At 40.1% G+C, this 23917-nt stretch overlaps 1 protein-coding gene and 2 long non-coding RNA genes across 3 annotated transcripts in view; 1 reads left to right on the top strand and 2 right to left on the bottom strand.

The window, feature by feature from the left end:
* LOC117519206 overlaps positions 1-7065 on the bottom strand; it is a 17888-nt gene extending 10823 nt beyond the window's left edge. The window contains exons 1-2 of the long non-coding RNA XR_004563208.1: positions 6456-7065; positions 6059-6064 (exon numbers count right to left, since the gene is read on the bottom strand). This is a non-coding gene — a long non-coding RNA (uncharacterized LOC117519206). The remainder of the gene's footprint in view (positions 1-6058; positions 6065-6455) is intronic.
* Positions 4556-23917, top strand: LOC117519205. The gene is made up of 3 exons (XR_004563207.1): positions 4556-5656; positions 17164-17172; positions 23905-23917. It is a non-coding gene; the product is annotated as an uncharacterized LOC117519205 (long non-coding RNA).
* usp46 (ubiquitin specific peptidase 46) overlaps positions 10097-23917 on the bottom strand; it is a 69185-nt gene continuing 55364 nt past the window's right edge. The window contains exons 4-9 of the mRNA XM_034180515.1: positions 16451-16689; positions 15973-16049; positions 15772-15855; positions 13746-13943; positions 10917-10995; positions 10097-10819 (exon numbers count right to left, since the gene is read on the bottom strand). Coding sequence (XP_034036406.1) covers positions 10718-10819; positions 10917-10995; positions 13746-13943; positions 15772-15855; positions 15973-16049; positions 16451-16689 — 779 coding nt within the window. The 3' untranslated portion in view covers positions 10097-10717. The remainder of the gene's footprint in view (positions 10820-10916; positions 10996-13745; positions 13944-15771; positions 15856-15972; positions 16050-16450; positions 16690-23917) is intronic.

Below are 23917 nucleotides of genomic sequence, written 5' to 3'. Positions count from 1 at the left end.
CATCTTCTCAGACAAAGGAATTCCGACGAGGGGCTGGACGAGTGCTCACAGGGGAATGACGTCACCGACAGGCGTGGAAAAACTCAAGGCATGCGCACGAGGGTTCAAGCATGTCTGACGTAAAAACATATGAATGAAATCCATATAGTTTTTGAAAAAAATAAAAAGGACCTATACTTTACGGACAGCACTCGTATGTAACCCATTTGCAAAATATGAACAGGTTTTCTGTATTTACAGCCAGTGGAACATAAATAACTTCTATGTTAACTTCTTCACTTAAAAAAAATATTTTCCTATTCTCAGAAGTGTTTCTATATAATGCATGTACAGCTGTATCTTTACAAAGAAAATAGTGTCGTGTTAGACTATTGTAGCTATGCTACATCAATATCAACTCCAGTTTGGCACAAACTCCTCCTTACAGACTAAACAGAGGAGACGGTAAAAACCGTTTCAGTGGTCACCAATATTTTTGGACTGTTTCACCTTAATCGCTCTCCTAATTAATCCTATTTGCATGACCCAAGTAGTGTCATGTTTGGAACAATGTGCACAAACAAGGAATGTCATTCACCTACAAACCAGTTCAATTTTGTTTCCATTACTATTCTAAAACATGGTAAAACCTCAAAATATAACATCACCGAGGCAAATAGTAACAGGTAATGCTAAAATACAGCAGAAATTATTATTCAGTCAAGCAAAACATAATCAAGTATTTTGACAATCACTTAAATCTTTAGCCAAGAAAAATGCAGTATTTTTAATGTTCCAGCCTCAAATGGGATGATTTAGACATAGAAATACAAAGTCAAAGTTAAAAAGAATTTTAAAATTACAATAATTTGAACAGATTAAAAACAAAAACTAAATATACACATAAAAGAAACACATTAAGTTGAAACAACATAGTTTGAGGTCTTAAAATAACAGTTTTAAAAGTGATTTAAGATTGGACAGCTTGGTTAACACTTGAGCTCCAAGTATCATTTAATTTGTTAATTTTTACTATAAGACAATTATTTAAACTACAGAATGCCTGAGAGGGGAGAAGGTGAATCCCAAAACTAAACTAACTTCCTAGAGCTCAAGTTGGTCTCCCAACCCAGTATTTTATCTGACAAACAGTCCACAATTAAAATAACTCAGTTTGAGGCTGGAACAAATATCAGGCTTTTTACCTTGATAATTTACAGATGCAGTTAATCATCAAAATAGACAATTATTTTCAGGTCAGTGGACTAAATGTTGCAACAACAATTTAAACTGCTTCCAGCATATTTAAACATTGGTGGTAAATGCCTCTAAACTCAAGCTAAATGTACGAAACTGTCTTCCACAATTAGTTCGAGTTATTTTGAGTACAGAATTTTGCTACACAAAGCATGAAGTGGTTTAAGCCAGAAATGAGCCGATCTATGTTTTTTCAGTTCCAATCAGAGTCCGAAACACAACCATCAATACGGACACAGATTCACATACAAGTGCGCTTGCTGAACTTCTAAACACTTACAGTGAGGAAAATATGTATTTGAACACCCTGCGATTTTGCGAGTTCTCCCACTTAGAAATCATGGAGGGGTCTGAAATTTTCATCTTAGGTACATGTCCACTGTGAGAGAAATAATCTAAAAAAAAAATCTGGAAATCACAATGTATGATTTTTTTTAATAATTTATTTGTATGTTACTGCTGCAAATAAGTATTTGAACACCTGTAAAAATCAATGTTAATATTTGGTACAGAAGCCTTTGTTTGCAATTACAGAGGTCAAACGTTTCCTGTAGTTTTTCACCAGGTTTGCACAGACTGCAACAGGGATTTTGGTCCACTCCTCCATACAGATCTCCAAATCTTTCAGGTTTGGAGTTTCAGCTCCCTCCAAAGATTTTCTATTGAGTTTAGGTCTGGAGACTGGCCAGGCCACTCCAGGACCTTGAAATGCTTCTTATGGAGCCCCTCCTTAGTTGTCCTGGCTGTGTGTTTGGGGTCATTGTCATGCTGAAACACCCAGCCATGTCCCATCTTCAGTGCTCTTACTGAGGGAAGGAGGTTGTTTGCCAAAATCTCGCAATACATGACCCCATCCATCCTCCCTTCAATACAGTGCAGTCGTCCTGTCCCCTTTGCAGAAGAGCACCCCGAGAATATGATATTTCCACCCCCATGCTTCACAGTTGGGATGGTTTTCTTGGGGTTGTTCTCATCCTGTAAACATGGTAAGTGGAGTTGATTCCAAAAAGCTCTATTTTGGTGTTGTCTGACCACATGACCTTCTCCTATGCCTCCTCTGGATCATCCAGATGGTCACTGGTGAACTTCAAATGGACCTGGGCATGTGCTGGCTTGAGCAGGGGGACCTTGCTGCCCTGCAGGGTTTTAAACCATGACAGCATGTGTTACTAATGTAATCTTTGTGACTGTGGTCCCAGCTCTCTTCAAGTCATTGACCAGGTCCTCCTGTGTAGTTATGAGCTTTCTCAGAATCATCCTTACCCCACAAAGTGAGATCTTGCATGGAATCACAGACCGAGGGAGATTGACAGTCATCTTGTGTTTCTTCCACTTTCTAATAAATAATCATAACAGTTGTCGTCTTCTACCAAGCTGCTTGCCTGTTGTCCTGTAGTCCATCCCAGCCTTGTGCAGGTCTACAGTTTTGTCCCTGGTGTCCTTAGACAGCTCTTTGGTTTTGGCTATGGTGGACAGGTTGGAGTGTGATTGATTGAGTGTGTGAACAGGTGTCTTTTATACAGGTAACAAGTTCAAACAGGTGTAATTAATACAGGTAAAGAGTGCAGAATAAGAGGGCTTCTTAAAGAAAAAATTAACAGGTCTGTGTGAGCCAGAATTATTGCTGGTTGGTAGGGGTTCAAATACTTATTTGCAGCAGTAACATGCAAATAAATTATATAAAAAAATATACATTGTGATTTCTGGATTTTTTTTTTAGATTATGTCTCTCACAGTGGACATGCAGCTAAGATGAAAATTTCAGACCCCTCCATGATTTCTAAGTGGGAGAACTTGAAAAATCGCAGGGTGTTCAAATACTTATTTTCCTCACTGTATGTGCCTTGAAATGACAGAATCCAAGCTTGCTATGTGTTCCCAGTTTAAGAAGAAGCAGGTTTTAGAACCTTTGCTCCCAAACTGTGGAACGGTTTGCCTGTAGATAACAGAAAGTCCACTTTTGTTAAATCTTGAAAGGAAAATCTTACAATTTATTTTCTCTTCCTTTTTACCACTAGTTATATTGTTTTGTGTTAGAAGAACTATATTTGATGATTTTGTGTTTATTTGTATTTGACACTTAATATAAATTGCATAATTAAAATATGACAAAGGACTTGGATACAGTGCATCTGGAAAGTACAGCGGTTCACTTTTCCACAGCCTTACAGCCTTATTCCAAAATGGATGAAATTCATTTTTTTCCTCAAAATTCTACATACAATAGTCCATAATGACAATGTGAAATTTTTTTTTTATTTTTGCAAATTTATTAACAATAAAAATAAATCACATTTACATAAGTATTCACAGCCTCCTGTTTCCACTGATCATCCTCGAGATGTTTCTACAGCTTAATTGGAATCCACCTGGGGTAAATTCAGTTGATTGGACATGATTGGAAAAGACACACACCTGTCTACATATAAGGTCCCAGAGTTGACAGTTCATGTCAGAGCACAAACCAAGCATGAAGTCAAAGGAATTGTCTGCAGACCTCTGGGACAGGATTGTCTTAAGGCACAAATCTGTGGAAGGGTACAGAAACATTTCTGCTGCTTTGAAGGTCCCAATGAACAGAGTGGCCTCCATCATCCATAAAATGAACGAAGTTCGGATCCATCAGGACTCTTCCTAGAGCTGGCCGGCCGCCTAAACTAAGTATCTAAACTATTTTGTATCACCAGTTATCCATCTTCATGAGGAAGTGTTCTAGAGGAGGATTTTCTTAAAAAGAAGACCTGAAAGTTTAGCTACAAATTGCCAGAAGGTACATCTGAGATGCAAGTCTGGATTTGATCTGTTTTGGTGAAAGAAAATCCTTCTCTGCTCTACTCCACTATGAAGCTAAGAGTAGTGATGCAAAATGCAAAGCTTGCACTGTGCACAATTTCTCCAATTACAGCCACATAAGCCCATAACTTCTTCTGGGTTGTCTGGGTGTCTTGGTGGCTTTCCTCACTCTTCTCCTTCTTGCACAGTCAATCAGTTTTTGATAACAGTCTACTCCATGCAGATTTACCATAAAGTGCCATAGTGTTTGTATTTCTTTGTAATTAATGTAAATAAAGTCTAAGACATTCAGTGGCAGCTTTATCATCAGAGAGCCTCGTCCAAAACTACCACAAAAGACTCCAAGTTGTCGTTGATGTTAAAGGTGCAATACACAGTATTAAGAACAGGGGTATGTAAACATTTGATCAGGTTCATTTGGGTAGTTCTCTTGTCATTTTGATTTAAAAAGAGGAAACAGTTGTTTGACAATAAATGGCTTCACCCAACCACTAACCATTAGTGAAAAAAAAGTTTTTGTGTTGTCATTCATATTCTCTGAAAAATGGCCAAAAAAGCAAAAATTCTGCCAGGGTATGTAAACTTTTGAGCACAACTGTAAGTGTGATGCTTGCTACCTGACCTGAGTACCATGTGAACTGCAAAAATGAGGGCTCCAGTGAGGCTCACTGTGTTTGTTCACACATGTACGCTTTCAACCTAAGGGCCTCAGTGACCTCTCCCTTGGTGCCCCCAGTCACCATAGCAAGTTTGGTATTGATTGCCTAATTACTGTGGCTGTGCATAGTGAACACAAATCGTGTCACATACATACAGAGATTGCCTTTTATATTTATAGATAAATTTGCAAAAATTTCAAAAATTTTTTTCATGTTGTCATTATGGGGTTCTGTGAGTAGCGTTTTAGACAAAATTAATTGACTGCAATTTGGAATAAGGCTGTAACTTAGCAAAATGTGGAAAAAGTGAAGCGCTGTGAATACTTTCTGGATGAACCATAAATAAAGGCTGATTAAAAGCTGCTGCATTAAGAATTAGTTACTGCAGTGCACAGCTTCGCTCATTTGACTTAAGACATTGTCCTCAGAAGATTTACATTCTTTAAAATAAAAACTGTGTATTAAAAATTATAACCAGAGTGTGAGTATTTTAGCTTCACAGATTTCTTTAGAATGCAGGAAAAAGGCTTCAGGTTTTTTAATTTTCCAGGGGAAGCCAAGTCACAACCCCTGCCCCTTCACTTAAAACGAGATCTGACACTTGAGTTTCACAAGCTGAAAGTGCTGCATGATCGTTCACAGCTCACATGTGCTGTTATGCACAGAACGTGCCCACGCCCATGCACTTCTCATGTTAAAAAAAAAAAAAAATCTGATCACAATTATTCTGACAATACTGAAGCAAAGTGGCTTCAGTATTGTCGGCTTATGTGCACATTAAGCATTTTATGCCCAGAAAATGATCCTAATCCTCACACTGAGGTGTGTGTTTTTCTGCTGTGCATTCGGCCTACCTGTGTATGTGTTTTTCACTGAGGAAGGCAGCGTGAAGTACTTCACACCCAAAAGTAATTAAATGAACATTGGTGTTGGGTGTCAGCCCTTTAACACTGTCAACTTATTGCTGAGTTTATCATAAATGACAGTCATGATAAGTGAAAATAAAAAAGGTCCTTTGTGCTCAGCGCAAAAAAAAAAAAAACAACAAAAAAAACTGAAGAACTGCGGCTCACTTTTTATGCACAGTCATTTTATCTGTCTTCACCAACTGTTAATTCATTCTATGCGCCTGTTTATGATGCCTGATTTTTATTTTTTTCCGTCAGCCAGCAGTCTCTGAATTAAATCACTTTTTTCTTTTTGTTTGTTTTTTAACAAAAACGGCAGCGCACAGTGGGGAACGCCTTTGAGAATAGAACAGAGCAGCACAAATGTGCCTTTTTGCTCATCAAAAAAGGACTGTTCCTCCGATAGCGACACATGAATAAAGTCAATCTTGGACCTGATACATATACTGGCTCAAATCCGACCCAAACCTAGTTTAAACTGTACCAAACAAAGTGGCAAAAACAGCTTCATACCACCAAAATATTTTTTGGACATTTTATGGACTAAAGCATTAATTATGATATAATCAACAGATGCAACATTTGTTGCAGCCCTGAACTCAATTTCAAATTTTATTTCTGTCGAATATGATTCCACAACTATGAAACATGGTTTGAAACAAATAATTGAAAGACAAAGTAAAACAAAAGTGAAGCTGTGCAATTTTTAGTCCACAGAGGAATGAAACATCAAATAAAAGAATGTGGAGTTAAGGAAGCTCTGGATGACAAATGTATGGACGCTAATGGGTACGGCTGTGAGCTGAAACCAGGAGAACCTTCAACTTTAAAATCAAGAGCACAAACGCACAGGCATTACAGAGAAAAATCCCACCCCTAACAAACATCCATCACTAACATTTACAATGAGTAACAACTTCATCTTATTGCACCATGTACCATTTTTCAATCAAAAACTGCAGTTTTGGGCTTAATCTCACTTGCATCATATTTCTGGACTATAAGTCGTGTTTTTTTTTTGTTTTGTTGTTCAGCTGGTCCTGTGACTAAAATTTCAAAACAACTTAGCGTGTATGTCAAAATATGGTGCATTATCATCTATTTCCACAAGATGGCACCATCTACACTCCTGACAACTGAGCACTGCAGCTGTTTCAGAGCATAATTTAAAGCAGCTGAAAACAGTAACTGAGTAGTGGAAAGAAACTTTGGAATGACTGAGAAGCTTGTCTAACTGGCGAAAAACAGATGTAATTCTTACTGCAATGGAACCCCAACAATGGAACAACAACAACAACAACAAAAAAACAGATGGCTAATCACTGGGTGAAAACTGTTGACCCCAAAACATGAAACTGCTGCAAATTGTGAATTATCTACAAACCATTAGGGCTGCAGCTATTGATTATTTTAGTAATCGAGTAATCTGATAAAAAGTACTTTTACGTTTTTAAGCAACATCAACAACAGTCCAGGGCTCTCCCTAAGCAATGGTACAATGTCGCTGCACCATCACGCAGATTGTCAAATTTACTGTATCCCTTTCTGTTTTCCTGGGTAATTATTTTTCTTTTTTTTTCCACGTCTTTACAAGTTTTGAATCTTTCCCAGTGTCAGGAGCTCAGCTCAGCACTCCCCTGACAGCGGGCCGTAAGCGCACGTAGTCGGTGTAATCCAGTCAGTCAGGCTGCACGTGAACGTGAGCACAGCCTGTGAAAAACTGGGCTCTGGAGTGCAGCTTTTCCACTAAAGCCACACTAATAAATCTGCTCTGCACCCTGTCGATGAAGACTTAAAGTGCACGTAGAGAGCAGAGTCGATTTGCCCGGTGGCCGGGGATGCAGAGCCATGTCAGAATGTCTATTCGCCGGATCGTCAGCTGAATAAGGCACAAATAGTCTATTCACCCGACCATGGTCAGGCCAAAATCTTGACATTTTGCTGAAATGGCGATGGCTGGATGGGCTTTCTGTTTTTTTTTTTTTCCCACAACTTGTAGAATTTAACCATTTTTAAGTTGTTTTTTTTAAAGGCTGGTGGACTGGGTCCCTGTGTGATTTTTTTTTAATCCCTCTTTCTCTGCGATTCAGCACATGCATAACATGCAAGCCTTGCAGTCAGGTTTTTTTTTATTTTAATGTATTTATTTAAGTTACCGTAAGCGTTGTGTGTTGCCCCAAAAAAGCAATAATTAAAAAGTGAAACAGTGCGAGTCTGAGCAAAACACAAAAGAAAGAGTGGACTTCTGCTGAGAGGATCTTCTTTCAGAGACTGTCAGTGTGGCCATGGATGGAACTGAGACTCGCGCGGTGTGAGGGGAGTGCTGAGCCCCTCACACCGGACAGAGAGAGACAGCAGCCGGCTGCTAGGCAAATAGTCACTCCCCACGTAGAGCAGTCACCGGACCAAACGGTGTGTTTTTTAAAAACTGACAAACACACTGCTTTGCTTTAAATGCGCAGTTAGCTATTTCAGATGATCAGTGTGGACTGTCTTTCACCTAAAAGGCTTTATTTTACTCTGTGTGCCGCATTGGAAAGCGGTAGCTTTTGTGCTAAACTGATTAGCTTATGCTTATGCGCGAGCTCTAGTCTGTTTTTTTTCTGGGGATGTTACAGCACCACACACAGGCCTGGTATATGTACTACAATGTTAAACAGAGCTTCGAGGCACAGAATTTACCTCGAACATTTTTTGTAATTAAATTACTCAACTAATCGTTTCAGCCCTACAAACCATTAATGAAAACTTACGCAAACCACGAATATCCACAAACTGTTAATAATTTTGCTGCAAACCGTGAATAAAATATCCCACAAAACCTGAACGGAGGTCTTGCAAAACGTAAGTCACAAAATGTGAATATCATTCATGATTTATATTTTCTTTCAGTAGTTTACAGATCAATTACTTGAAATCTTGATCGCAAACCCTATCTCTGCAAAAATGTTTTTTTTTTGGGGGGGGGGGGGGGGGGACTTCAATACACTCGCTGAAGTGGGGAGGCGAGTTCCAAGCAGGCTCTCACGTCTGGTGTCAAGCGTACAGCCATGCTGGGCGTGACCCTCTCCGGGGACAGCGGCAGGTGGGGAGTTTGACTGGGGCAGTACACCTGTCAAACAGTAACGCAGGTGTCCTAAGGCAAACTCAGAGAGGACAGAAACATTGAAGCAGGAGGTGTCAGAAAAGTTACCACAGGGATATCTGGTGTGTAGCGGCAGGGCGTTCATAGCGACATCACTTTTTGATCCTTCGATGTCGACTCTTCCGATCAGCACTCACTCACTCACCTTCAAACGCTTTCTTCAATTAAGGGTCGCGGGGGGCTGGAGCCTATCCCAGCAGTCAGAGCATGAGGCGGGGTACATCCTGGACAGGACGCCAGTCTGTCGCAGGGCCACATACAGACACAGTACAAACACATTCACACCTGCAGACAATTTTTAAAGTTTTCAATCCACCTAACCTGCGTGTCTTTGGATAGGGGAGGAAGCTAGAGCACCTGGAGAGAACCCACGCAAACTCCACACAGAAAGGCCACAGGGGGGAATCAAACCCATGACCTTCTTGCTGTGAGGCAACAGTGCTAACCACTAAGTCACCGTGCCTCCCACTTCTTCCTATCATCATGAAGCAGAATTCACCAAGTGCTGGATTGTTCACCCACTAAAAGCAAATGTGAAAGAGTCTAATCCGTGCAAGTTGAAGGGTGGCGCAAAGCCCCGTGGTGCAATGAAAGTGAGATGGTAGCTTCACACCACTGACTCCTCAGCCAAGCACATACATCAAATTGTGAAGAAATGCATTTTGCAAGCTGTGCGTTCACGTTTTTTCAGTATTCACATCTTGTGGATAATTCACGACATGCAGCTGATTCACGTTTTGGGGTTAAAACTAACAGAATGTCCGTCGGAACAACAGAGACTTGAGTGAGGTGAGCTTCACTCAAGCCTCTGCTGCATCTTCCAACGAAGTAAATTATTGGCCGTGGCGTTGAACCGTGACATGAAGCGGTAGCACCATGTTTCAACAATAAATGCGACTTGCAGACTGATAGGAATTATGCATGTTTTTCGTCTTCGTGATGCATTTTTTTGACAGCTGCAACACACTCTGGTGTGACATATGGTCCAGAAATATGACAATCCTGTTTACACAACATGTAAACAACTGTGTGCACACTGGATTAACTCCCAAAACCAACGTTTGCTTTGTTTTTGTCCTCCCTCAGTCTACACAGAGGTAGTAGTGTCTCACACACACACCTTCATTACATATGAATAATAAATATGTTCCTTCAATAAATATGGATTTTTCTCTCTTAATAACAAAACACAGAAATTTGACTACTCCAAATGGAGAGCCCTCTGATTGGTTAAAGTTCTGTTTTCCTGTGTAGTGTCATTGGATCACCTCTGTTCAGACAAACAGAGCTGTCACAGCAGATAGCAGCTCAGAGTGGACCAACTCCACACTGTCAGCAGCCACAGTTGGTCTACGTTTAGGTAGATAGAGTCACACGTTCTCTCATTCCGATGCTTAAATATTGCTGCAAAACCTTTGCAAATGCATTAAACCTTTGTGAGCAAACTGCACTGCGTTTGCCACCAACGTCATGCATCTACTAAGGTGTAAGACACGAACATGTGAAAGACAGCACTGCGGATATTGACCTTATTTAACAACATGGGAATAGACCTTTTATATAAATAAACGATACTGTACAATTTGCAAACACTGTTTGTGTATCTGACCTTCACCACATCATGGATCCCGGTAAATGGCCAGACTTTGCAGGAGAACCCCTTCTGTGGGCTTTGACCCATAATTAGCCAGAAGCTTGAAACAAACCTTCCTTGTTTGCTTCATACTTTTGAGTATTTAGTTGTTGTTGTAAAGTGCAGTTTAGATGTGGGTGAATAAAGGCTCAGAAGAGAACTACATTGAGGTGAAGAGCAGATGAACCCAGGGGCTGGCTACATGTCCAGGACTGGCACCGAAGTCTGACCTGGAAGAAAGATATGGGTGGACACAGAAAAGGTCTGGGCCTATTAAAAAAATAAATAAATAAAAGACTCTAAACCTCTTCTGTTGTCTCATCTGCTGCTGATTCAGATCCAGTCACTCCCTAGACTGGTAGAAGAGGATGTATCCAGACTCAGAGTTTTTAGAGATGTCAGAGGTGAGTCCGTAAAACTCCTCGATGGCCTGGGCATCAATTTTCTGCACAACAGAAGTAAGCAAGAGCTCAATAGGTAACAATCAGAAATGTACAAACAGGATGACTCAAAGAACATTGATTTGGGCGAGAGTGACTCACCTCGACAATGTCATCGTCAAACAGCAGCCAGAAGCCGTGACTCTTCACGATCGTGATATAATGACCTCTGTTTGGACCACTGAGGACACCAAGAGTTACACATAATGAGTAAACATCCCACATTTAAACACCCTGAAGCAACAGCTGACATCAAGTTTTACAAAAAAGAAAGAAGTGATGCAAAAACTAACATTTTTTACCAAGCGCAACTGCATATTTCTACCACGATTACAACAAAAAGCATAAAAATATAAGTTAGCAAGAATGTATCATTAGTATCTGGTGTACAACAAAAAATATCTAATCATCAGCTCTCTAATAGTGGAGATACATTAGGACGCAGGTGGGCGGTGGAATACACCTGACAGCACACGAACCCCTGCTGAAATGAGTTTCATAGTAGATTTTAGCTTTTTTTTTTTAAAATAAAAAAAAAACCAGGATGTGAGGACTGAATCTTAATCAGGGTTCAATTTAGGGTTTTGAAAATTGGAACCCCTGGGACTCCATGGGGTAAATAAAATTTGGAGTCCACTTGTCATTCATTCAATGAATTTTTAGATTTAAATGTGATGTACAATTGAATACAACACATTTACTTTTGTGCTGTGGTATACACACAGCTCATTTCTCTAAAAATGTTGAGAGTTGTGATGTTTTAGGTGTTTTTTTTTTGCAAATTGCAGCAACAACTGAAAACTGCAAAAATAGTTTGTATAATACATTCAAAATTATGGGAAAGTTGTTCCACTGAGCCATTTTGTTGCAAACTATTTTCTGCATCTCTTACAGTTTGTCACACAGACAGACAGCGTGCATCTATCAGTTTGTCACGAATCATGTATATAATTCATGGAACTTGCACTGATTGTTATAGTACATGTGGATGCAACAGCCTCTGGCAGGAGAGCTCTTATGGATCTGTTTTCATTTATTTTTCCTCCTTAGAAACATTGGTCCCCAAATTAATCTGAATGGACGGCCACGGGACACTAATTACATACAATTTCCACTAAATGCATTATATGGGAAAACTTACATTCTAAATCTAAAATTAAGTTTCATTATCATAAAATCACTTCTATTTAATTTGCTTTACAGTAATTTATTAATTGCCACAGCAGGCCCAAACGAAGCGGGCTGCCCTGCAAACTAGAGCCTGACTGATATATGGGTTGGCCGATAATATCAGCCGATATGAGCCTTTCAGGTGAAGGTCTAGTGGTTAAGGTGTTGGGCTTGAGTCCAGAAGATCATGGGTTCAAATCCCCGCCTGACTGGAAAATCACTAAGGGCCCTTGGGCAAGGCCTTTAATCCCTTATTGCTCCCGGTGTGTAGTGAGCGCCTTGTATGGCAGCACCCTGACATCGGGGTGAATGTGAGGCATTATTGTAAAGCGCTTTGAGCGTATGATACAGATGGAAAAGCGCTATATAAATGCAGTCCATTTACCATTTCAGGAAAAATTTATTATACTGAATAAACAATGCAGAAACACACTCTGCTACAACGCCATAGTTCCAATACTTTTATACATGGCTGGAACTCCCATCACCCCTTTATCACATTAGTTACAAGAGACAGAGGCAAAGCGACCAGCTGCCATTCATTTTCAAGAAAAGTGAGCGTACTACAGTAACAAAAGACAAGTGGTCACTATGCTAGATGAGAAGTCTACTTTATGCAAATGCTGAGCGATGCGATGACTGCAAATCAGAGTGAAGGCAGCGTGATGTACATTGATTGTTATGTTTATATTCATTCATGATAATAAAGTTCACATTTAAACTGTAAAATATCTTTGTCACAAGAGTTTGATAATGAAATGTTAGGAATCACTTGTCATTTTTACATATATATCTGTATCATAATTTTTTTTTCTTCCCCCAATATGGGTATGGGCCCCCCCAATAAATCCATATTGGTTAGACTTGACTGCAGACTCACTTGAAAGATGTTTAAAAAGAAATGAAATGAACTAATTCAACCCATGTTTCGAAAAATAAAATGACAGAGTAAAGATTTCAGGTTGAACCCTAAATCAACTGCTTCATTTGGTCTGTCAGCATCAATGTCAATTATCCTGCAAAGCCAGTATGATGTTGTATGATCTATCTGGAGACAAAAAAACAAAGGTATCTCGTTCATGGTATTGACAAAATGTTGCATGTGGCTGTGTTTCACCAGCATTTTCTTGACTTACAATGATATATAGAGAATTATGGTTGTGGTCATACAGTCACTTAGTATTCTTTATGGTCAATCAAGTGGCAAGTTTTCCTTAAAATCTTACAGACCTTCACCATTTGAATAAGTAACTGAATGCATTCATTCAGTTTGGCCACATCATGGTCTACATGATTTTGATGTGTGTTATTTAGATACAAATGCACTTATCTAAGGTTTTCACATATATGCTAGTAGCCAAGGGAAGCCAACTCTAAATACAAAAATGCTGTATTACACGTTTATAAATTGTAGTCAAGATACTATAGTAGAGAAGCTTGAATCTTCGACTGGACTGGGTTGCTTGACGCAAGGACATTTCGCTTCAAATCGCAGAAGCTTCCTCAGCTAAAATTCTTGCTCTGGTGGTCTGACTTCTGTCTTGACTCTTGTAGAGAAGAATGAGCATTCTCTACATTCTTCTCTACAAGAGTCAAGACAGAAGTCAGCCAGAGCAAGAATTTTAGCTGAGGAAGCTTCTGCGATTTGAAGCGAAACGTCCTCGCGTCAAGCAACCCAGTCCAGTCGAAGATTCAAGCTTCTCTACTATGGCCACCTAGACAACTGAGAGCCTACACAGAAACATAGTCAAGATACTGTACCTGCCACAGTGAACCACCACAGCCACCAGATCATACATGCGATCCAGGTTGACGGCATCTCCAGACGTGTTGAAGAGACGCAGTTCTAGAGGGAAAACCACTCGGTATGACAGCTTGGTGTAGCGGTGCAGCTGTTCCATGTACTTGAACCTTTTCAGGTGTAATGCCAGGATCATAGGAAGCTTCTTCACACACATCCTACACATGCACAAAGAGTTTTCATACAATGACACCACTTACAGATATAAAAGGACAGATTTAGTTTTTAGAACTATAGTCATATGACACATTGTTAACCATTAAACCTCTGAGTGCTGTACTCACCCTTTGAATACAAGAAACCTGTTTCTGACAAATTCCTTTTGGGAAATATTCCACAAGATCCTCAAGGTGCCCATGGTACACCGGATTCAATTCACATATCTGGCACACTGCGGCTACTTTGCAAAATGAGGAAGTAGCTTTTAGCGGTGTAACAGATGGTAGCTGATCTGTGATTTGTACAGACACTCCAAGCCCGACCCGACACAGTAGTATGAAATACAGATTTACTGTTACTGTGAATTGTTTTAAAGTAATAACTGTGTAAATCTTGATGGAGACTTGCCGTTAAGAGTGTGAGCGGGAAAGTGCAGCTGCGCTTTAATGCGAATGAAGCATGTTGAAAGCAGACAGGTTCGAGCCCAGCTCGTGCTTGAGATGCATGTTAGGATTTAAACATAAAAACAACACTTAGAGTATATGTTTGGTGTTTGTCTATTTTCTCCTTGCTGTTAAAGATATTAGATCTTTGCCTGCTGTGCCGAGGGTGGGTGGAGCTCCGAAAAAAAATGGAAATTTTCCAGATAAAGCTATTATCATCACCCTCTCACTAGACGATGTAGACATCCTGATCTCTGAGAAATAATTGATGATAAAATCAAGACTGTTGTTGTATTTCTTCTTTTTTTAAAAAAATTACTTTATTCTGATGCTCCAGACTATTTTTATTCACTAGTTCTGATGATGTTGCAATTTAACATAATTACCCATTTTGCTTTAAAATATTATTTAAAAACACTGGACACCTTGTTTTCAACCAGGACCATGGACAAAGGTTCTTTGTTTTCTTTGTTGTTAAAAGTTATTTTTAAAAATGGAAAGCAAAGTTTAGAGCATCATTAATTGTTTCACATTCAAACTGTCCAGAAACATGTTTGAAATAAGTTCATTCATGCAAATCCAGAAATACAGTCATAATGTGAATACAGCTCTCCAGCAGCACAACTACAAAATTTAGATTTTTGAAGGGTAATGTGTTATAAATAGTAAAACACACAGCCCCAGATTCTGGGTAATAATAAAATAATATTTTTAAATAATATTAAAATATATAAATATATAAAATATTAATATTTTAAAATAAATAATAATATTTTTAAGTAAAATATGACAATGGTTGCGAAATGCACCAAAATCTTTCCACAAACACAAAGAAATTCAAAACCTTCTCAGGGGAGTCCCACCAAAACTCACCCTAGGGGAGATGGGTACCTCCTCCAGCACTCTCCCTCATAAATTTGGAAAAATGTGCAACTGTTACTTTCTCATCCTAACTTGAACCCCAAATAATGCAAGTCTCCTTAAGTAACCGCTTGTTCGACACAGTCATTTCAGTGGTACAGCCAAAGAGTCCTAGTACCCAAGATATCCCGTTGTTGCCTTAGGCTGCTGTGACACCTTTACTTTTGCAACACTTTAAAATAAAGTGAATCAATAGCTTTTGAGTGTTGTGAGCAGACACACAAACATGACCATTCACAATAGTAATTAGAAAGTGCATTCAAAGAGCTCATACCTCTGATGGATTATTCGTGCGTGAAACGACAGGAGGAATACCAATTTCTATGGAATTTTTTCAAAAGGTGCACCTGTCAAAGTTGTGTTGGGTACTCAATAGCGGATGAATCAAACTACGTTTGAAAAAAGTGAACCCATCTTTCAAGGCTGTTTTATACAACTAAACATAAAGAGTAGTGTGCTTTACCGTTTTTGTGCTTCTTGCTTGCTGCAGCATGTCTCACAGTAGTACTTGTATTCACTGCACAAAGTCTCTGTGTTACTGAAGTCCCTGCAAAGCACAACATGCCACAGGAGGACTGCTTATGTCATGGGACTGAGACCAAAGGGAACACCACCTACTATCAGACTGCAAGGTGTGGCCGTGTGCAGAGAAAAGGTGCGCTACCTGAGACAGTGTGTTATTGATGTGTTCTGCTCCACATCCACAGAAAGGTCCAGAAAGTCCTCATCTTTACTGCTTACCTGTAAAATTAGAGTGAAAAGCTAAGCCTTCATTATTTTTGGGCCAGAGAGGACAACACAGAACATTCATCCAATGAGACACACACACAGCCTTTGAAATGCTTAATACAGTGAGCGGCTTCTGTCGCTTCACAGCGCAGCTGCTTGTTGTTTTCAGGGTTATCGAGGGCAACAGTCTTGCACTGCTGTGACAAGGAAGACTCTGGTGTCTGAGGCTCAGTGGGTGCTCACTGGCCACTAAGCCTCAGACACCCAACATCTGTGCACAGACCTCAACCCTTTTCTGATTTATTTAAAAGAAACGTCTAAACACCCAGATACGACAACAGTGGCGAAGCAAGACAAGCTTTAAACATGAAGATCCAAGCACAACAAACTACAAGGCAATAAAAGTCACCCACTGTTTCACAGTTGAGACAACGTGTCTCATTGGTCAGTGTGCCTTGGAAGATATCATGAACCCATGTGGGCTCCATCTTGTTCTCTGTCTCAGTCTCTGTGGTGACAGCAGTGCCGTTGTTCTTGAGGCGTCCATTCTGCTTTTCCTGCTTCTTTTCCTCCTGCAGGATATCTGCCACAGTGTTCAGCAGGTAGTTGAGGAATTCATGGGCATCCTGTTGCATGTAGTTGTCAAACAGGTCTGTAGGAGGATGGGGGAAATATTGAGGCGAATGAAGACGAATCAGTCGAATATTGATTGTAACACTGTGATGACCAACATCTGCACATGATAAACCTAATATTTAAAGTTCTTTAAGCGGTTCAACCACAGAAAGTGCACGGAACAAACTTGGGGGCCGCTGGTGGAGCTGATGGTTACCTGCACCCCCTTTGCCCTTTCTGGAGTCAGGTTGACACCTATGCCGTTGGGTCTTAGAAGATTACAAACAGATACAAAATTTCAGTCAAAATTTTTTTTTATAAATTTTAGTCAAGATACTGTACCTGCCACAGTGAACCACCACAGCCACCAGATCATACATGACATATAGTGGTAGTGCAGGGAAACAGAGTACATAGACAGACGTGGTAGGAATGATATTCCTCCGTCAGGTATCTGATCTTACATGCAGGGATAGTGTGAGAAACTCAAAAGTATTTGGTACAGGCTGAGCAAAGCTGAGTCATCTTTGCATCCAAAAGGAGCCATTTGAGGTGGTCCTGGCATCTGGTGAAGATAACCCTTGCCCGTACCCCTAGGGAGGGCTTCCAGGCACATCCAATTGGGAGGAGACCCGGGGAGGACATGCTGAAGGGATTATATTTATTTTGGGAACACCTCGAGATCCCCCAGGAAGACATAGAGGACTTGGGTGAGGATAGGGAAATTGAACTTAGCTGATTGTCTGTTGCAACAACTACTCGGACCCAGATAAGTGGCAGAAATTAATGAATGCATGAATGTAGGTAACAAAACAACAGATAATTTGTCCCCCGACCCCCAACAATCAGAAACCACCTCTCAGCAGCCAGGTTTCCTGCATGTCTTAGTTTTTGGTTTTCTTTTGTCAATTTCGTCTTCATTTTTATGGTTGTGGGAGGCTACATGTTTTAATAAATGGTATTTTAACATTAATGAATTCAAATTCACATTATATATGATACAGCTTAGCTGACAGATTTCTGTCAGTTAAGAAACAAGAGTTATGAATGTAACTAAGGGCCGTGTCCCACTGGGGAGAGGGTTAATTGTGCATGAATTGAGTACACAAATTATGGGCAGTCGTTGTTGTTGTCCGCAACAAAAATGGCCAAAAATGACAAATGTCCCAGTATGAATTATGGATATATTAATAATATATAGCGAATATATGATGAACAATCACAGGTGTATAACACACGTAGTGAGGAAACGGATCCGACGCATTGCGATTATCACGGCAGTATTACGGGTGTATTATGAATGCATCGCGCACGTGTTTGCGCGTGCATGGCATCTGTATTGTGGTCATAAAAGAAGCGCACTCACACCTTTCGGCATCACTATTCACACCAACAATACAGCCTCTGGAGCAATTGCTGGACTTGAACAAGTTGATTGGAGTAAACAAGCAGTGAACAGGGCGAGTGGTGACATCAGTGGATTGCATCAGAGTGCAGCTCGTCTGAACGATTATAACAAGAAGTTAAATCTGTTATAAACATAGGAATAAATAATGTAACAGCTGCAGACAAGAAGGAAAAAACACGCAACTGTTTTATCAAGCCTTGACAATGTAAACAAGTCAAATAATTACCTTTTTAGACGGCTCAAAATGCTTTCTGCAGCTTGTTAGGCGCGCGAACGGCCAAGCTGCAGCTTCCTGTGATTCAGGAGGTGATTCGTACCATTTTCAACAGCCAATTTGCACAATAAAATGATTAACCCACCATGAAATAATAATTTTATATACGCAGCATCCAGCGCAGAGCGCGTGGCCGCCGGTAGAACAAAGAACGGTGTCCAGCAGTGAACACAGCGCATCTGATTTGCATCCGCTGCAAATCAGATGTAAAGCAGACGTAATAAAAACGCTTTATTCATGGCCAGTCTGTATGCAGTCGATACAACTTATTTTTGTCCGTGATGTGGACATGATGGGCACGCAAAATATCCGATTTACACACTGTCCCAGTCCGCTGCCAAGCAGCAAATCCCTGTCAATTGCGGATATCAGCAGATGACGACGAATATACAGCGCATAGATTGAGTATGCATATGTATGTATTGAGTATGTAAGGCGGATGTCATCTGCAGCCAAAATTTTGTGCAGCTCAAAAATCCTGGTAATGGAAAAACGTGCCTCTGCAGATAATTGCGGACGGGTGCAGGTGTCGGCCGACTCATACAAGCATGTTTCACGCATACTGCGGATGTTAAGCGAATGAGCCAATTTTGTGCGCAATCCATACGCAAATCCTCCTAAACGCCAGTGGGACAGGGCCCTATGGTTGTGCCGATTCTGAATGAATGCCAGATACGGTATGCAATACCTGGATATGCATTAAGTGCATGTGCATAAGTCGAGACTTACTGTAATACCAACAAAGTCATGTGTGCCACCTGGGTGATGAAAGCAACCTTAATTAATCATCACATGCATTGAGGTAGTCTGTTTATTATTTCTCTCTAAAAAATGATACAGCTGATCGCATGGATTCATTCTGTCAAAACATTTGAAATTTCAAACTTACTTTTCAAGGTTAAAGCTACAATTAAAGTAAATAACTTTTTTTTTACTCCTATATTGGCTCTTTAGAGCAGGCTTTTGCCCTACACATTAGAGAAATCACTAGAATTGCTTTCTTCCATGCCTTTGTCTCTTCTAGACTGGATTATTTGAATGTCCAATTATCTGGGTTACCACAGTCCAACATTAGAGGTCAAAATGCTACTGCTAAAACTCTGAATAGAAGCTGAAAGTTTTAACACATTTAATATATTTCATTTATTAATTGATTACACATTTTGGCCTCCCTTGATTGGCGTCTTGTCTGTGTGAGGTCTGATTTTAAGGTTCAGTTACCAACTTATAAAATCATTCACGGACTAGTGTCTCCCTACCTCATCAATCCTAATTAATCAATACAACCAGCCCAGTCTGTGTTCTCAGGTGACAGGATTACTTGTTCCTAAAGCCCCTTTCACACTGGCGTATCCATAGAACTGTGTATTGTGGCGTATTGCTGAGTTGAGCAGCTCTACGTCGAGTTTTTGCTCCCTACGCAGCAGTATGTTGAGGGCTACGCGAGTAGGACGGAAGAAATTAAACATGTTTAATTTTCTTCGGCATAAGCGCTGGACACAGTTTTAAGCAGGTCTCCGCAGCACAGCGTTACTGCATGCAAGTCTGTGCAACACGGCATACTCCTGTACACAACCACAAAATGAGTGCGTGCATCCAGAGGAATCAGCTGGAGAACAGGATCACACAGCCCACAGTGCCTGTGTGTGCTCAGAACAGGGAATCGAACCTCGACTCAGAAATCCAGGAATGAACGGACAGACAGTCTGTCTGTCTCTCTCTCTGTGTGTCTGATCAAACAATAAGCGCTGTGACTTTAAAATAAAAGCCTCATCACTGCATGTCAGTGCGATCATCAGATGCCCTAATTGATCAGGTCTGATCAAATCAGTGGACCTGATCGGAGCAACTGGAGCTTTAAAAGTTTAGAGTCACAGCGCTTCATTCACAGCAGCCTTTACCACAGCCAGAGTCAGCAGCATCTGTACACATTGAAAATGATCCACCAAGACAAAAAAATAATAAAAAATAATGTTAAATGACTGTGTTTCTGACGTGCACCACACAATGCAGGAGAGAACAGAGTGCACTTCCACAGAGGCAGAAAATAGCAGCTTTGGCTACATATGTGGCAGTAATGAAACAGTAAAACCCTCATGATACAGTTCACTGTTTTACAAGTGCAGTGATGTGTTCTGCACAACCGACAGGAGGCAACTGGTTATAGCGGCAAGGGCTACATGCGACTGTGTGCACACATTAAAAAGTGAACACACACAGCTGCAAGCAGATCTACAAACACGGAAAAAGGCTGAATACGCACGCATTTCAGGCGTGTTTAAATGAAACAACGCCGTAATACGCAGCTCTACGAATACACCACTGTAAAAGGGGCTTAAGGTTATAAAAAAGTCAGCAGGCCACAGAGCCTCCTGTTATCATGTGCCTGTCTTGTGGAATGATCTCCCTGCACACTCTTAGAAATGAAACATACACTCTTAGGCATAAAATGTTGAATTTAATTGATAAAGTTAACTTTTTCCACATAACATTGTTAATTAAGTACAAAACAACATTGTCATTGACAATTAAATCAAATGAAACATTACTTAAATCCCAATATTGTGTTGCACTTAATTGACAAAGTTATGTGGAAAAAGTTACCTTAACTTTATCAATTAAATTCAACATTTTATTTCTTAGAGTGCAGAGATAAAACAGATTCTGTAGAGTCATCTATTCTCCCTCTCTTATGACTAGCATACAGGTGTAGTATGGAATTCTGTTTTTGCTCCTTTTAAATCATATTATAGCAACAGAACAGGTCTGAGTCTGTTAATCAAGCACAGAGCTAGCTGCCAGCGACCACCTAATCTCTCTGCTTCCCTGTTGATTTACTGCTGGTGAACTAAAGCATTAGGTGTCGTCTCCATTCGACTGATTCTGCTGGTTTTTTTTCCTCTCTGTCCAAGTTGCTGTTGCTGGGATCCCAGAACCTGGCGCTGCTTTCAGAGGACCAGACTAACTGGCTTTTGATGCCTATGATCAGAAGTATTCAAGAGGTGAAACTAGAGACTCTGCACCAAGATGGCACATTTGTACCTTAATAACTGACTGCGTTTGCTTTTTTCTTTTTTCATCTTTAGTGAAAACCTTGTAACTGCTGGAACAGCCCAAACAGTACGTCACCCCTCTGAGTCTGGCCTGCTTGAGGTTTCTTCCTGAAAAACCGCAGGAGCTTTTCCTTACCACCGTTACCTGTGTGTCCGCTCAGGGGGGATGCTAAGGCTAGACCTTATCCGTGTGAAGCACCTTGAGGCAGCTTTGTTGTGATTTGGTGCTATCCAAATAAAATTAATAGAACTGAATTATATTAGGGATGCATGATTAGGTTTTGGGAATTGGACCTGTCTGACCATTTTATTGAATGAGTTACGAAGCCAACTTGAGCAATTAAAGCATATCCTTTGGACAACTTGAGAGTCCTCGAAACGGTTTGAGTTGTCAGGTGCAGTATCATATCACAGCAAACGCAACATGCAAAATAAATAAATATAGTTCTATAATCGGTCACATTTCTTATCTCGAGACATGCCGTCGGACGACAGGCCAACTGGGAGAAGGATATTTTTTTTTCTCCCAGGTGACCTGCTGCAGGGCTGGCTGTCTGTTTGTCTGGTTTTATTATACACTTTTCTTGTTCTTCTTCCTGTCTTTTTTTTTAAAATATAACATTGCACATTTAAGTTTGGCTTTTTTGTGTGTGGGCAGTACGTGTCTTATTTTTTATTTGACTCGCATGCAGCTGATAGAGCTGTCGGCTTCATCTCCTATCAAATGTTTCATAATATATAAACTTAAGAAAATCATCAGAAGTGCTTTGATATAATCCAGATCACAGAGCTCCGTGTGAGGCTTAGTAAAAGTGAAGTGCAGAAAAGTGAATTCTTGGAGCCCAACAGCAAGCGTGGCCTTTTTCATGTCACTGATATGTTTTTAAAACTGTTTTCTATATTTTCCTTCTTTCCCAGTCATAGAAAGTCCTGTAAAAGGTGTTAATTAACTCAATGTAATGTTGCCAATATAATGTTAAAGTGACAACAGACCATTTATCTGTGTGACTACATGCTCTCCGCAGCAACAGGAATGATCCAGAGCTGCGTGCCTTTGGCTGTTGAGGTATTTTCTACAAATACACTTTAAGGTAAAATTAAAATGCAACGAAAAGTTTCCTTTTTGAAACTTGACTAGAGCGATGGACAAATCAGCACAGTTCTCTGCAGTGAATGTGAGCGGGGCAGCGGAATTTCTGCACTTATTGATTGCAGAGCTTGACTCAATCAGAGATTGAGAAATTGCTTGAGACTGCTCGACTGTCCCAGACCTAACAATTATATCAGGAAAAAATATCACTATTAGCCAACAAAAGCTCAAAACATTATCATTATCTGCAGATATGAACATTTGCACTGATAAAAGTGTGACACATTCAGAATGCAGCCCATGTGATTCTCCCTTTAAGAGCCGGTGAGATGTTGGCGGCTTGACATCAACACGTGACCAACAAACCGCGTTGTGATTTGCTGAGAAATTGGAAGTGAGGATAGCAACTTAGAGCAGAGATGCACAACAGATTTAATTGTTCAAGAGTCTTAAAAGCAATATCGTCTATTAAATTCAAAAGGTGTCACATCATGTGGAAGTGTAGTCATCTGCTTGTCAGCCTCTATCTGCTGAAGATCAGAACCCCAGCAGATGGAAAAAAGCCAAGAACATGCCCACAATTTACCTTATAGATGGTTACTGTGGAGTGGTGGGGATGGAAGGGGTATCTACATTGGTCACTGCAAACCAAAACCCAAAGGGGCTCAGTAGATTGGCGGATGTAGCAATGTACAGCACTAGTGCTTCTCCCAGATCTGACCTGAACAATGAGGTTTTATCTCCGATACAAACTATTCTGTCAGGATTATGTCAGTGAGGCATCATGCAAACCTGTTCAAGTACCATAAGATTTTCAGTTCTACTTGAAAGGATATATTAAAGTCCAAATGACATGTAATGTTGTGCTTTATATTATTAAATATATTGTGCAAAAATAGTCACTTCAAAAAAAATCTGTCTACATTATTAGTGTTTTAGGAAGTATATTTTAAAATGTTATGTCTTCATAACTTTGAAGGCAGAAGTTAAGCTCACAGTTTTAACTGCTTCTACGAAACAGAGTAAGGATCGAATTTACAGGACGGTGTGTCTTTGTTCAATTTTCCTTTTATTAGCACAACTGATTGGAAAACTGCAGACAATGTCGGATGATTAATACAACGAGGGCTGATTTAAGATTAGTATTGTGCATGTAGCTGCCATTTCAGAGGACAGACCACAAATGATGACACAGATTGCAATTACGTAAAAAGAAAGTTCTTGCCGAAACCAGGCTTTGATCTGACCGTATTTTTAAGATCTGACTTCAACTTCTGTGACAGACAAACAGTGCTAGTCTGTGGAATGTTTTCAAAGGGAGACAGTACTGATTCTTTATTTAATAATAAACACTTCTACTGGCTTGTTTCCCCTTTATACTGCATATATCGTGTACAACAGGATGTTAAGGAATAATAAAGAAAAAGAAATGTGTTCAGC

This window comes from Thalassophryne amazonica, chromosome 10, assembly GCF_902500255.1.
Source record: "Thalassophryne amazonica chromosome 10, fThaAma1.1, whole genome shotgun sequence".
In the NCBI taxonomy this organism is placed as follows: Eukaryota; Metazoa; Chordata; class Actinopteri; order Batrachoidiformes; family Batrachoididae; genus Thalassophryne; species Thalassophryne amazonica.
Note: the sequence above shows the minus strand (reverse complement) of the source record. Positions and strands in the feature narration are given on the sequence as shown.